Source organism: Podospora pseudoanserina, chromosome 3 (genome assembly GCF_035222485.1).
Source record: "Podospora pseudoanserina strain CBS 124.78 chromosome 3, whole genome shotgun sequence".
Classification (NCBI taxonomy): domain Eukaryota; kingdom Fungi; phylum Ascomycota; class Sordariomycetes; order Sordariales; family Podosporaceae; genus Podospora; species Podospora pseudoanserina.
In genome coordinates, this window is record NC_085922.1 from 1591907 (window position 1) to 1605948 (window position 14042).

A 14042-nucleotide genomic window follows, 5' to 3' on the forward strand; every position below is an offset into this window, starting at 1 on the left:
CTAATCGGGATAGGCCCTCATTCCGGCTACGACATACGTTACATGTCTTGTTCCTCAACTTGGACCTTGACTCCTATAGCCGCGGCCGAAGGGGGTCGGATATGACTTTGATTGGGAGATCAAGGATAAAATCGACGTGTCCCCTCGTTCACGCGCCGCCTGCGAGGGTTGGCTTTGTCTTGGCTCGACGCAGTGTTCAGATACTCATGCCTAGGCCAGCTCCTCAGCACTTGTGTTGTATCCTGGAATTGGAAATTTGGGCGTGCTGCGGGACTTGATGCCCCGGCAGCGGTGGCCGACCAAAAAGCGACCCGAAGGCTACAAACAGGGCCCCAGCTCAATGGGTGGTGTGAGTTTAACGCACCGCCAGTCCTATAATATAATGCTGGCTCCATTTCAAGGGAGCTCGCATATCGACCTACCATTCAGGGCTTGCAGGATCAAACAAGCACAGAAAACCGGGTCGTCGGGCAGGTTCTTACTGAACACTGAAAGCTGCACGATCAGTTCTCCTCGCACCAAGAGGAGAGTCCAGCGCATTGTGTTGTGGCTGTTCAAACATTGGTGGTGCTGGGTCTGACGTCAAGCGAGAACGCCGCCCGCTGTGAGCTGTGGTACAAACACCACATTCAACACTGACCAAGGGGCTGGCAAGAATCCCAAGGACATGGTCCTGGGATCGCACAGAACGTCCCAAGCCCGCCATCGGCCCCGCCGGAAATGTGCCGCCTCGGACGTGTTTGGGCGGGATGAGGACGGGTATCGAAGGATTCTTACTTGTTGCTTTTGAGACCTTACGACCGCCATTCCCATAACGGCAACCATCGACGATCCGGAATGACTGCTCATTTCTCACCCATGAGGACCTCACACACCGACTCCCTCTCTGCAGGATACGTGGTCTGATAGGAACGTATCAGGGAGGAAGTGCCCATCATACCACCAGCCCAAGTGCCGGGTCAAGTTCGAAACAAAACAAATTGGGACTTTCATCGGACGGAATCAAGAGGGGCAGGGACCTTGATGATGGGAGGGGAGGGGTGGGTAAGGTGGATGGAGGGTTGGACAGGACAGCTGTGACTGGGATAGCCCGGGGAACATGCGTGCTTGTCCCAGAGAAGCGAACCGGGCCGAAACGCTGGGGTCCCCAGGGTACGTACTCCTTGCCAAAATCCAGCGCTCTGGCACAGGGCGCCTGTTGGCTGTCTTCGCTGCCGAGCGGCATCCATCCGGTCGGTAAATTATTGCCCACTCGTCATCTGTGCGCAAACCAAACCAACGGGTCTGGGCTGGATCTGGACAGTTTCCTCGCCATGGGTACCCGACACTGGAGACGGGACGAACGGGCTGCTCGTCAACTCGCGGCAGATTGTGCGGTACTGTCTCAGTGTTCCCGGCGGTGGGCCGATCTCTTGCGGCTAATGTTTGAGGGGGACGAGAAAATGGCACGATAGCTTCAACAGCTCGTTAAAGTAACAGCAGTGATTTTTGCCCGTTATTAGGCGACGTCGGTGCAGGACCAAAACAGGACCAACGGCGACCAACGGCGACCAACGGCGACCAGCAACATTGCTGCGTATCTTCCCCAACCCGCGAGAAGCAGCCCCCTGTGACGCGCAGGAATCCCGCAGTATCGAAATGACAGCGTTGGCCTCTCCCATGGATGAGCTGGAGATTGGATGTAACCGAGGCTCTCCGGCCCTGGCTGTCATCTGCTGTCTGTCGGTGTCGTTTTCGGACATACGGCACAAGGCACATGTAAAGACCCGGCTCAGTGCTCGCTCTCATCAAACTTTGGCTACGAATTCCCAGTCACCTTCATGTCGGCTCAAAGACCTGTTAGATGACTGGTCAAATTGAGGCGGTCTGCTTGCGGTCCTGGGTCGTGGGTAATCAATGACCGTGCAGACGCCACATTTGCTCCTATCCCCAGCGCTGGGTCCGAGTTTCACAATTCATGATTCGCGGCTATCCCGGATACAACGACAGCACAGAGAGCAGAAAAGGCCGCAACAGAAGCAGAAGGATAGCCATCGTGGGTATGCCGTGGGGTTGCAATAAATACTAACCCCGAACAACTTTGTGCGGCATATCTGGGTCCGGTGTGCTTCTGGGAATCGCGGCAGGTGTCGAGCTGCACGTCAAAGACGAGATGACACACCCCTTCTATTATTCCCCGACCAAGCCAAACCTGGGTCGGTTGGAAGGGTTTGGGACAGGGGTCCATCCGTGGGCAGGGGTTGGTTTTGCGTGCTCAGCGGCGGGATTGCTCGCCATGGACCAGGGCCCTCCTGGCGCAACCACCGCCTCGGGACAGGCTGTCATGATTACAGACGGTACGGATATGTTACGGAATACCTTACGTGGGTAACCTGTACTTCTCTCCCTGCTCCCAGCCTCTTTCTGCATGCACCTTTTTTCGGTCCCAATAGCTTTGGAAGGTGCAACAGCACTGGTCAGAACTATCTGGTGGGTTGGCAAACTGCAGCTTGCACCGAACGCCCCTTCGTATCTCTGGTTTTCTGGCTTGTCGGCACCCTCGCCAACGCATCGCGGACCGCGCGGAAGACCGCCGGGGAGATTGCGCCGCTGCTCAATACCAGGAAGAGATCGCCATGCGATGCTGTTTTGACGCTGGCTGACTGGCTCAACAAGACGCCGGTCATTACTCGAGCCTGTGGTCAAGGCTCCGCCGGGCGAACCAAATGTTTGAGCAGTACTGGGTCTGCTGGGGCGGAACCATCCTCTCTGGAGAGGGCCGAAGAAACGAAACGAACGTCTCGACGAGTTCCTTCCCTCCTAGTCGGCCCCGTGTTCCCAGCCGGCCGGGTTTCCGTTTGTGCAACCTGGCAGATCGACCCCCCCCTCGTCGGCGACCTGTCCCGACCTCACCGGTCTTGGCAGTTCGCTATTTCCGTCAGAGATGCCTGGGGACGTGAGGGGAAGAGGAATAAGAAACGAAACAAAAAAAAAACTCGCAGATGCATTGCCATAGTGCCATATCACCATGAACAGTTGGTTCTCTCTGGATCTTCTCCACCGATGTCCAACCCCCCGCAGCATTTCCGTCGTGGTTGGGGTGGGCAGCCTCACTATAGGCACGATGGAAAAACTACTATAATGCATGATGTTGACGGGACCTATCAAGCTCCTTACCCAAAACCACGAAGAGACAATTTGTCATGCCGGCGGCAGCACGATGATGCGCACGAGTTCCGGCTTGGCCATCCTCTTGTTCAAATAATGAAGAACTAGCAACAACGTGCAGCTGTGGCGTGACGACAAGTTGGATGCTGGGTTTGGTGGCTTTCTGCTGATGTTGGATATGGGCGGGCGGATGCTGCGCAAAGTAAGTGAGTGCATTTGTCTCCTTGCATCGACTTGCATTTTCCTGTCCAGCAGTCCCAGCAATCTGGGATGGAAAGTTCCACGCTCCCTCCTCCTCGGCTTACTGGTCTCGATCAGACAGACATTCACACCACCCCTTTCTCCTGCTTGCGTATATGCCTGCATATATGCAACCCCTATCTCGACATCGACGCAGTATGATAGGTTCCAAGATTCGCATACCCTGCTGTGCTGTGCCCATCACCATCAACCTTTTTGCTCCATGTCCGCCGGACCGGACCGAAAGCCCCTCTCTTTGTTTGGATTCTGAGGGGGGGAGGAGTTGCTTAAGTGGTCATATGCTGAAGAATGCATAACATGCATATCTCCACTCTTTCAAGCCCTCCTTCCCCTTTCTGCCTCGTCTCCCGACCATGACCCGCTACCCCCTCTCCCCCCATGATGAATGCTCTTGTTTTGTCTCATCCTTGGCTTTTTTTTCCTGTCATTGTCGTCAGATTCGGGCTTGTGGAGGACTTGTTTCCCGCCAGCTCGCAGCGCCTGGGTCGCTTTGATGGGCTAGCTTGGGATAGCTGTACCCGAGGTGGAGGACATGCGGTATGAGTAATGCTCGACACACCAGTGGCTATCAGACTGGTTGTTACAGCCATGTGGCGTCAGCAGTAGAGCTTACATGAAGACCACCTTTCACAAATGGGGGATTCTTCTTTTGATGACTTTTTGTGGCAGGCGAGTCCAAGTGGAAACGGGCCAAAATGGAGTTGAATTGTTCGATGCCCTGCCCTGTCCCTTAAGGTTCCCAATAACCTAGCGAGTGGCTGATTCATGGTGCAGCAGTTTTTTTTGCGTGGTATTTGATATTTCCTGGATTTTTTTTGGATTTTTTTTGGTTTGTTTTTTGGCGCTTCGCTTGTTTGGGGGAGGCTTTTCGTTTCTGCTTGCTCTGCTTCCTCGCTTACTCTCTGCCTTGCATACGCGTGGGTAGGTGGGAAAAAGCTGGAGCCTTCTGTGGACTGGGTGTATGTAACGTACTCTTTCATTTTCTTTACACACGCCAGGGCTCCATCGACCCCCAACAGGTTGACCGGGCCGATGCTTTTTGGGGGAGGGCTGTTTTGTTTTGTGTGTCAATGATGATGGTTTGTGGTGGAGTTTGGGCAGCAAAAGTATGGGGTAGGTAGGTTTGTTGCACGTTACTAGCACGTTTGGTCAAGTGACCTGGAGGGAGGGTGGGTTGGTTTTTTAGTGTGGAAGGCAAGGAAGTTGTTGGCGGGTGGCGATGAAGGCGTTTGGGGCGGCTCTTTGGCTGTGGGGGTTTGGTGCTCAAGTGGAGGATGATGGGGGGATGGGGGTTGTTGTCATTATGATGGCTATGGAGCTTGGAGACTTTGAGGTTGAAGATGACTGTTGCGCGAGAGCCGCGGTAGGTTAACTAGGTGACTGGTACGGTGCTCAGCTCAGGATTTAGGGTTGTTTGTGGTTGTTCTCTTTGGACAATTTGACTGCTATTATCTAGCGGTGGCCCCAGTAGCCTCTTTGGGCTTGGGAACTTGTGAGCAATAACTCTTTCTGACGACGAGGTGAGTCTTGGAATTGAGCCTGGTATGAACTCGGGAAGGCGGTTTCATGAAAAGAGACCAAAAGACTGTATACATTATAGTCTCTGCTCCATTGTCCAGCAAGTGCTTTTTCTACATCATGGTTATGTCAATGACGCCGGGATGGCAATGGTTGACTCTGAAACTTATCAGGACATGTAATACTTTATCAGAATGAAACAGGCTCTGGTTGAAGCAGGAGATAGATATCAAGAGACGATCGAGCTACGCTGTTGAACATAGGTACAGAACGAGCCAGCCGTATATGATAATGCCTGCACCTCTCACTGACAAGCTGTGTGTTTTTACCTTCTTATGACTCCTTCACCGGTGACAATGTGTGTGCTGGGGGTAATCAGGTTTTTTTTCTTTTTGTCATGTTTAAATGCCGGGAGTTAAGCAGGATTCCTGCCAGGTCAGTCGGAGGTGTTATTTTGTAAGGTGAAGTAAGTTCCAAGGTAAATGAAGAAAAGGGAAAACCACAGGAAAACACCGGGCACGCAAGATACGCTTAGCAGTGGCCCTGCCCACTGTAATGAGACCAAATAGAAAGCTTAGGTGCGGGAGGCTTGCAGAGCGCTGGCATCTATTTTCTCCTCTTTTTGACAAAATCAACGCCACTTTGGTGTTCAAGAACGTTTTTACAAGACATGAAAGAGAAAATGGTTGGTAGTTTGTATTCTGTGATTTGTTTCTTTTGCTCGTTCTGTTTTTTCTCTCCGCTTCCCCCCCGCCTGAAGTTTCAAAGGCTATGTTCTGTTTTCTCGGGGTTGATTTCTCTTTTGATCTGGTTGGAATACTTTTACATGTAATTAGGAATCATGTCAGAAAGTTCGGAACCTCGGGCTGCCCTCCATGTAAAGCTTTGAGTGAATTTCTTTTCTGACGGCTTCTGTTAAGTTTTTTTTTTCTTTTAGCAGGGCTTTGATCTGGCTTTTCGAGCTCACGTATTGAGTTGATTTTGCGGTTTTTTTTTCATTTTTTTCATTAAGGTTTTTTTGAGTGAGATTTGAGTTTGGTGGATGGCGTTTTGTCTAAGTGGATGTATCTGGTGCCTGGGTGGTGAAGCTATCAGGGTTGAGAAGTCGAGGGGATTTCAGACACACTGTGCTCATCGACGGCGACAGAGAGGGGAGATACAGCGGGAGCAAGGGGGATGAGAGGAGAATATTTGCTCCAGTGAAGTCATATCAAGGAGCAACATGCCTCTTTACTCTTGACGAGCAAACACGTTCAGCATCAGACGGAAAGCCATAGGACCATCAACAACCCCCTCGCCGCCTCCTGCCTGGAAGCTATCGCTATGTGGATCATCGTTAAGGTTGTCTTCACCAAAGGTTCCGCCCACGGAAAGCTGCGAAACATTCGCCGAGCAGGGTATAAAATGAGTATTCACCTCACCTGCTCACCCAAAGTCAGTTTCTTCTTCTTCTTCTTCTCCTTCTTCTTCTTGCCATTGTCGCCGGACCCATCTTCTGCTGAGCTGGACCACAACTTGGATATTTCAAGAGCGACGACAATCTTGAACACTCTTCCAACTTTTATCACAACAGAGGTTTACCGAGATCCAAGCTGCCACAACAGTCTGTTTACGGACTTGTCGAATGCCATCACCACAGGAGTCTATCGAACGCCATCAGCACCGGAGCCACTCGAGAATAGAACCGTACGATACTCTAGCTTGACCAGTGCGCTGACCACCAATATGGGCAACCAAGCCTCAACACTAGCTCGTCCTCTCGACGCTGCTGACTCTATTCGCGCCCCTCTTTCTGCTGGGACATCTCGCCCTCAGGGCACCGCCGGCACATGCGCTCAGGACACTGTTGGTGCGCCTCCTCACGATGGGACTCGCCATCCAAGCTCGCAAGAAACCGCTTCGAGTTACCGACCTGGACCACGGGCAATTGCCCTTCTAACTGCTTTGCAACCACTATCAGGCCCACCCCAAAGCCAACAACACTCTCGGTCTTGCTCACCTCCCCGCTCGGACGCAATCGCGGTCCTGTCATCATCCGACCTAATCAGTGCCTCCCCAACAAACCAGTTGGATCACGAAACCAACCCATCACTCAGCTCCTTCTGGCGATCCTTCTCTCCAAATAACCTCACCCGCCGTCCTTTTCCAAAACCCGAACCAGAGAGACCACCCGACACGGATGAATTCGACCCCTCCCATCCCCCCTCCCCAAAACCCTTCAACCCCGACTGCCTAGGCCACCAAGTCGGAATCTACTCCGCCCAGACCCGCGCTCTGGGTGACGCCCTCGATCTCATCTACGAGGACTTGGACGCCCACAGGGAGACGGTTGACACGCTGGCGAAGAACCTGGGTGAGTACCAACGTGCGTTGGCGACACTGCTTGCGACTCCCGTCACGGCTGAGAGCTCCCCCCGTGCAAGGGCGAGGGCGTCGAAAGCACAGAGGTGCGGGCGGAAGTGCTTTGAGACCATCATCGCCGGTATTCAAGAGCGGCTCTCGCGCCTTCCGCCGTTGGGGGAGATCATCAGGGGAGAGCTTAATTCTACTCTGAGGGAGTCGCTAGAGCAGGATTTTGACGCTGCTGGGAGGTATCGGAGGGCTCATCTCCGACGCCGGAAAGAGGAGGCGGACCGGGAAGGGGAAAAGCTCGCCAAGGAGAGACTTTTCACCTCAATGATGGCGATGGATCTTTCTTCCAGGTCGAGATGGAAGAGCACGAAGCTGCCCGACCAAAACGAGGAGCTTCAAGACAAGATGATGGCTCAGCAAACCGACTTTTTGCGCTGGAAGAAGGATAATCCCGGGGTTGACCTGCCGGAGGACTATTTGATGAGCCCGCCGCCCAGATGGTGGGGGGCTTTTCTGAAGAGGGGCGCTTGGAACAAGGGAGGGGAGCTTCTGAGGGAGGAGCTCAGGTTTGAGATGTTTGGGCGGGAGATCAAGAAGATGCAGGAGAGGGTTGAGTTGGACGAGTTGTTGACAAGGGAGACGAGGGGGGTTGTCAAGAGGAGGGGGGAGGTTTGGAGGTTGAGGGGGGAGGTGAGGAGGGCTATGGAGGATGCGGGGTATGGGAGGGATAAGTTTGATTGGGGGAAGATTTTGGGGTTGGAAAAAGGGGAGGAGGAAGTGGTAGATGATGGTGAGGAGGAAGAGTTGGAGGAGTTTGTTGGGGAGTTGGGGAAGGTTATGCCTGATTAGAGAGGGGCGGGGGGAATAGACACGAGACGGTATTCACGGATTACTGTCGACATGGCGAAGCTCAATAGGCCAGACGAAGGGGATGTATTATAGCGCCGGGGGGCGGTATTCTCATCCGCAATACTGGCGGCCCCGGGGTCGGAGTTGGGAACTGGGAACTGGAAGCTGGGAGTTGCGGGTTTTTTTTTCAGGGGTTGGCATGGTTCGGGGATGGTTAGCAAGATACCCAGGCGTATATGGCGTTCGATATTATGATAACCGAGATACATCTTAGTGTGTTGGAATAGTTGCTTTCCATAGCAAGAGACGGGTTCTGGACACACAAGACCAGTATTGCACAAGATACCCTGACATGTTGTGAACTTGTCAACTGATTTGCTGAATAACTATTGATATCATCATATGCCTGCTGATGTTCTGCGGCTCGTGTGAGAAGGAGAATGTGGGTAAGTTGCGATGGGTGTATAGCAGTCTGGTCCGTAATATCAACCAACCTCAAGACCTGTCCAATACGTCAGCATCCAGCAGCAAATCATCCACAGGAAATATTCACCCCTTGCCATTCAAGCAGCCCTCCTCTTCAGATACTGCCCTTCCCAGGTCCCTTGATATCCCACTTGACACTGCGTCTCCTCCTCTGACCCCGGCGTCTCTGGGCCCTCGCTCACGACCGACCAATCCTCCTCCTTGTCGTCCTGTTGCTTCAGATCCAGGCCATTAGCCCGTCGGTGATAAGAACAGCTCTTGTTGGTGGTCTTGTACGTGACCCACGAGCTGCAGTTTGTGCGAAAACTGTCGCACACGTGGTGGGTGGCCGTGTCTTCTTTGCAGCCGCAGCCAAAGGTGAGGCAGACTTTCCAGCAAAAGTATTGGCGTGGCATTCTGACTGAGGCTGAACCCCTGTTCGCAGCAATGAGGGGGGCTTGCGGGGAGGAGAAAAGAAAAACAGCCTTGCTGTTCTGGGGGAACGATAATAAAATCAGACAAGAAGGCCGGAACTCGGTAGCAAGAAATATTACGTGTTCTGCACGACGAGGTTGAACAAGAACCAAGAGACACCACGTTCTGGCATGTGGTGTTGGTTGTGTGCTGGTGCGAGGCCGAGGGAACGAATAAAGGGTTCTAGATCAACGAGGCGGTAGGCTGCTACACTACTGCATGCATGAGTATGAGAATAGTAAGACGACGGGGGGATTGAAACAGAAACGGTGTTCCGATTGGGGAGGGTTGGTGGGTAGCTGCCGCCGGTCTGCTCCGGATGGGGGAGACTAAAGCCGAGAGGAAAATGATAGGAGAGTTGTGGTTGAGTAGGGAGGGATCTAAAAGAAATCAAGCAATCACGCCAACGCTGATGCTGCTGGGAGGTTTCGTAGAAAAAAGATGAAGTGTTGTTGAAACATTGTAAGTGGGTGGACGTCGGAATTATTGGGGACCTTGACGGCCAGGCCTGGACAGTGCGGCAGGGGATGAAGGGGGGGAACTGAACACTGTGGGCTCCACAGGATTCCCCAGCACACCCGCTGCCGTCATTGCCTCATTGGTGGCCTGGCTCCGTGTCCCTGGCACGCTTCGATCCTCGCTGTAATCACTGACGACAGCAGAAACAGGAGACAATCATTTCTTACTGATTGAGCCATCATCTCTCTTTGCCCTGGCCTGGCAGAGGAAACCACTCTCACGCTTATATTTCGAATTTAGTTTCTGTATTAATACTCTAGCTTCTCTCTACGCGTAGCCTACCGGTTTCTAGATCGCTGTTGCCCTCGTACGACAGGTAGTGCTGCTGGTTGTGGCCTCCCTTAATTTCAACCATCAAATTGAACAACAGACGTGTCAATCCAGTCGCAATTCTATCGCTCACTCATTTGTCCTCACACTCCGGGTGTTCTTGTCCTCGACGGCCGCAACAATGCCACGCACGCGCCCAGCAACAACGGGCTATGAAAGGCTCGCACAAGCCGACCAGTTCGGCGACGACTCCGACGACGAAGATCCCCTCGCCCACAGCTATGCCTCCCTCCAACCTGCTCAAGCCCCGCAATATGCGCCTATCACACAACCCCGCCCGCACTCGGGCATGTCGACGCCGAAGCGGAGGAGGTCGTCATCATCCGCCAATCTTCGCGGACGGGGTCGCCGAGCTCGGAGCAACTCAGGGGTCGACCTGAAAGCCATCAATGCCCGCCTCGAGCGGTGGGCGGACGAGATTGCCTCCAAATTCAAGCGCGGGAAGAACAAAAAGACGGGCGAGGAAGAGAGGCTGGAGATTCACCACTCGGTGTTCCAAGCCCCTGAGGGTGTCCGCCCCGTCACAGCCGAACAGCTGGCTGTACCAGAACCGGGGTACATGACAAGGGCGGAATTCGAAGTCATTGTGGACAGCGTTAGGGAGGCCATTCGGAAGGGCGTGCAGCCGCTCATGATCTCGCAGGGTAGCTCTGGCAGCTACTTTGCGAGGAATCCTGACGGCAAGGTTGTGGGAGTGTTCAAGCCCAAGGACGAGGAGCCGTATGCGGCTGGCAACCCGAAATGGAACAAGTGGATTCATCGAAACCTGTTCCCGTGCTGTTTCGGCAGGGCTTGTCTTATTCCCAATCTTTCCTACGTCAGCGAGGCTGCTGCGTACGTCCTCGACGCCCAGCTACGAACTCACATGGTCCCATACACCGACGTCGTTTACCTCTCATCGAAATCCTTCCACTACCCATTCTGGGACCGCTACAACTTCTCGAGAAAGAAAAAGACACTGCCCGCCAAACCTGGCAGTTTCCAGGTGTTCCTCAAGGGCTTCAAAGATGCCAACGTCTTCCTGCGGGAACACCCATGGCCTGACCAGTACCTATCTGGCTTCCGGACGAATGATCCCCACAGAAAAAAGAAGAAGAGATGGGTGGATAACTGCCGTCCGACGGGGGCGATGCAAGGCGACGGAGATAGTGACGAGGAAGGTCAAGGCAGCCCTGCCTCGGCAACACCAAGCCCGGGCAACTTTGTGTGGACGCCGTCACTGAAGCAGTCGTTCCGGGAGGAGCTGGAGAAGCTCGTTATTTTGGATTACATCATGCGGAATACTGACAGAGGGTTGGACAATTGGATGATCAAGGTCGATTGGGAAGCTCAGAAAGCGTCGATAGTGTCGGACCCAGTCCAGCTCAACACCAACGTGGAAGAACCAGAGGAGCCGGAGGAGGGGCCGAGACCGGTGGATTTGTCGACCAGAGAACCGCCAAAGACTCGTGCGTCTTGCCCTTACCGAACAGAGAGGCCCATGAACGCCTCGACGCCGGTATCGAGCACACCGGACCCCAAGATTTCCATCGGTGCCATCGACAATTCGTTGTCATGGCCCTGGAAGCACCCGGACGCCTGGAGGAGCTTTCCCTTTGGGTGGCTTTTCTTGCCGGTTGATCTGATCGGCAGGCCGTTCAGCCAGAAGACGAGGGATCACTTCTTGCCGCTGCTCACGTCGACCACATGGTGGTCGCAGACACAGCTTGCGCTGAGGAGGGTGTTTCAGATGGACCCGGATTTCCAGGAAAAGATGTTTTCGAGGCAGATTGCGGTTATGAAGGGGCAGGCGTGGAACGTGGTGGAGACGCTGAAGACGCCGGACCATGGGCCGTTGGAGCTGACGAGGCGGGCCAAGGTGTGTGTCTGGGATGATTTGGTCGACGTGCCGGTGGCGGTTCCTATGAGGGTTGCCTCTGCCGAGATGAGGAGACGGGCGGTGGAGGAGTCGGAGCAGGCTGCCAGTGCTGCTGCTGGACTGACGAGATCCAACAGCGATGTTATTGCCGAGGCGGAGGAGGAGGAGATGGATATTGGGGCCTTTACCGCCGATTCAGACGCGGCTAGTGCCCCGGCCGCGACGGGGGTAGCGGAGGTGGTGGATCTGCTTGGGATGGCGAGTCCGGTGGGAGACCTGCCCAACCCGGGGAGATTCGAGCTGGCGATGGGGGAGGAGCCGCTTACGCCTGGGTTGACACCGGGACGGTTTGAAACTCCTGTTTTGGGCGGCAGCAGCGGCAGCAGTAACGGGCCCGTACAGGTGACGAGACCTGCGCTGAAGCATGCCAGTTACAGCCAGCCGCAGAGGTCGCTGAATATGTACTCGCCTGATCGGGGGTCGAGCTCGATGGCGGTTCATCACCAGAGGAGGTTTAGCTTTGCGACGGCGGCGGGGAGGAGGGAGAGCAACAGCATTGCGGCGCAGCTGTATGGGACGGGGAGGCTGAGCTGGGAGGGGGGGAGGCAGGGGTTTGTGGGGGAGTGGGAGGAGGAGGAGGAGGAGGAGGATGCGTTGGAGGGTGGGGATCTGGGGTTTGCGGCCGCGCAGGGGATGGAGGGGAACCAGAGGAAGGTTATTGTGGAGAGGTTGGAGGCTGTGAAGACGAGGAATCCGGTTTTTACTTGTTGGTGAGGTGGGAGGCACGCTGGTGGTGAATATCTCTAGCTATTTTGAGCGGAAGGGGGGGAAGGGGAGGTAGAATTACACAAAAGAACAGAGGAGTAATCATTATGTTACATCGGCACTGAGCTTTTTCTTTACTAGTCGATGCGGTGACTTCTCTTCTTGCATCAGGGACCCAGTCACGTTGTGGATAGAAACAAGAGACTGCGATGAAAATATCAGGTGTTTGAAGAACGGTTAACAGCCCCCTACTCTCTACCACCACCCTCCTCCTCTGAACCCCAGAACACACCTGCCAGACCATCAACCACACTCATCAGCCAGCCCCCTTTGGTACTCAGCTTCAGTCCATTTAACCACTCCTCCCATCTCAAAGATAACCACCAGCACAAGGGAGGTAGACATGCCTAATCAAGCGGTGGCCTCGTGCCCTCTCCCTCGGCAACAGTCAAAGACCCTGAAAGCTCCAGAATACTAGGACCTCGCTCGCTCACGAACCAACGGACCTACCAGGTCGCTGACCGTGTCACTCCATCAGCAAGAGCTGAATGAGGTTTCCAACTCTTCCTGTTGGTAGCTGGGAGGTGGGTGGGTGGGTGGCTACCTTGAGGGACAGAGCCAATAAAAGGATGGCGTCTTTCCATCGTGATTTCTGCTTCGGCAGCGTGGGTAAGAGGTGTCTGTTGGGGCGGGAGTGGGGAGGGGGGGGGGTGAGTTGGTTGAGTAGATATTCCAGATAGGTCGAGGGTTTCCATGACTGGAGGGGCCGGATGAAGGGGTTGGTGTTACTTGTGTGAGGGGATGGGGAGGTGTTTAGTGTGGGTTTTGTGGTGGTAGGAGTGATGATTTTTGTACCCAGGGGGGGAAGGTAGCTAAGGGGTTAAACGTCGGGTATCAAAGTGTGTTGGCGAGGGCTCGGGATGGCGGGTAAAGTTTGAAGAGAGCGGTCTTGTACTCCATTCTGTCGTGGTGATATTCTTGTCTCGACAGGATGGGTATACCGGCCGTCGAAAGGTTCAAGATGAGAGTCTCGATGATGTTTTGATCGACCGTGTCTACTTTCGACATTACCCTTTTCACAGTCTTGCCCAAAGAGCAAGTCTAAAAAGCAGATGTCATTCCCAAGATGTTGGATGACCATGTCGAGACTGCTGGTAGTTTATACACCCTCTAAAAAGTCTAGTCCGTCCTCCGTTGATGACCGGCTGCCCAACTCTCGAACAACAAAAGCAAAATCTGATCAGGTACCCGGGGAGGGATGCCAAAACCACCGCTTCCACACCCCTAAACACCATGCCCCCCCACTTTGGTACCCCAACTAACCACTCCCTCACACACCAAGCAAAGCCAACCATAGGTAACAGACAACTCAATTAGAGAGACGAGACTACCCTCGCTGGCTCGTCTCGGCAGGGAGACAATAGAAGGGGCCCTCTTCCCAAAGACCACTGCGCCATGCTCGGGGTATCTTGCCATCTAAAAACGCCTCTAAAATGCAAGAGTA

At 54.0% G+C, this 14042-nt stretch overlaps 3 protein-coding genes across 3 annotated transcripts; 2 read left to right on the plus strand and 1 right to left on the minus strand.

Moving 5' to 3' along the window:
- Nucleotides 1–6651: 6651 nt before the first annotated feature.
- QC764_304527 (uncharacterized protein) lies at nucleotides 6652–8127 on the plus strand (the record flags this gene model as incomplete). Its single annotated transcript, XM_062945568.1, has 1 exon — nucleotides 6652–8127. One exon carries the CDS (start codon nucleotides 6652–6654, stop codon nucleotides 8125–8127), a length of 1476 nt encoding a protein of 491 aa, XP_062801565.1.
- Nucleotides 8128–8690: 563 nt separating this feature from the next.
- Nucleotides 8691–9008, minus strand: QC764_304530 (uncharacterized protein; the record flags this gene model as incomplete). Its single annotated transcript, XM_062945569.1, has 1 exon — nucleotides 8691–9008. The coding sequence occupies one exon, from the start codon at nucleotides 9006–9008 to the stop codon at nucleotides 8691–8693; it is 318 nt and encodes a 105-aa protein (XP_062801566.1).
- A 499-nt stretch (nucleotides 9009–9507) lies between these two features.
- Nucleotides 9508–12547, plus strand: lsb6 (Phosphatidylinositol 4-kinase LSB6; the record flags this gene model as incomplete). The annotated part of the gene is made up of 2 exons (XM_062945570.1): nucleotides 9508–9512; nucleotides 9970–12547. 2 exons carry the CDS (start codon nucleotides 9508–9510, stop codon nucleotides 12545–12547), a joined length of 2583 nt encoding a protein of 860 aa, XP_062801567.1.
- Between the last annotated feature and the right edge of the window lie 1495 nt (nucleotides 12548–14042).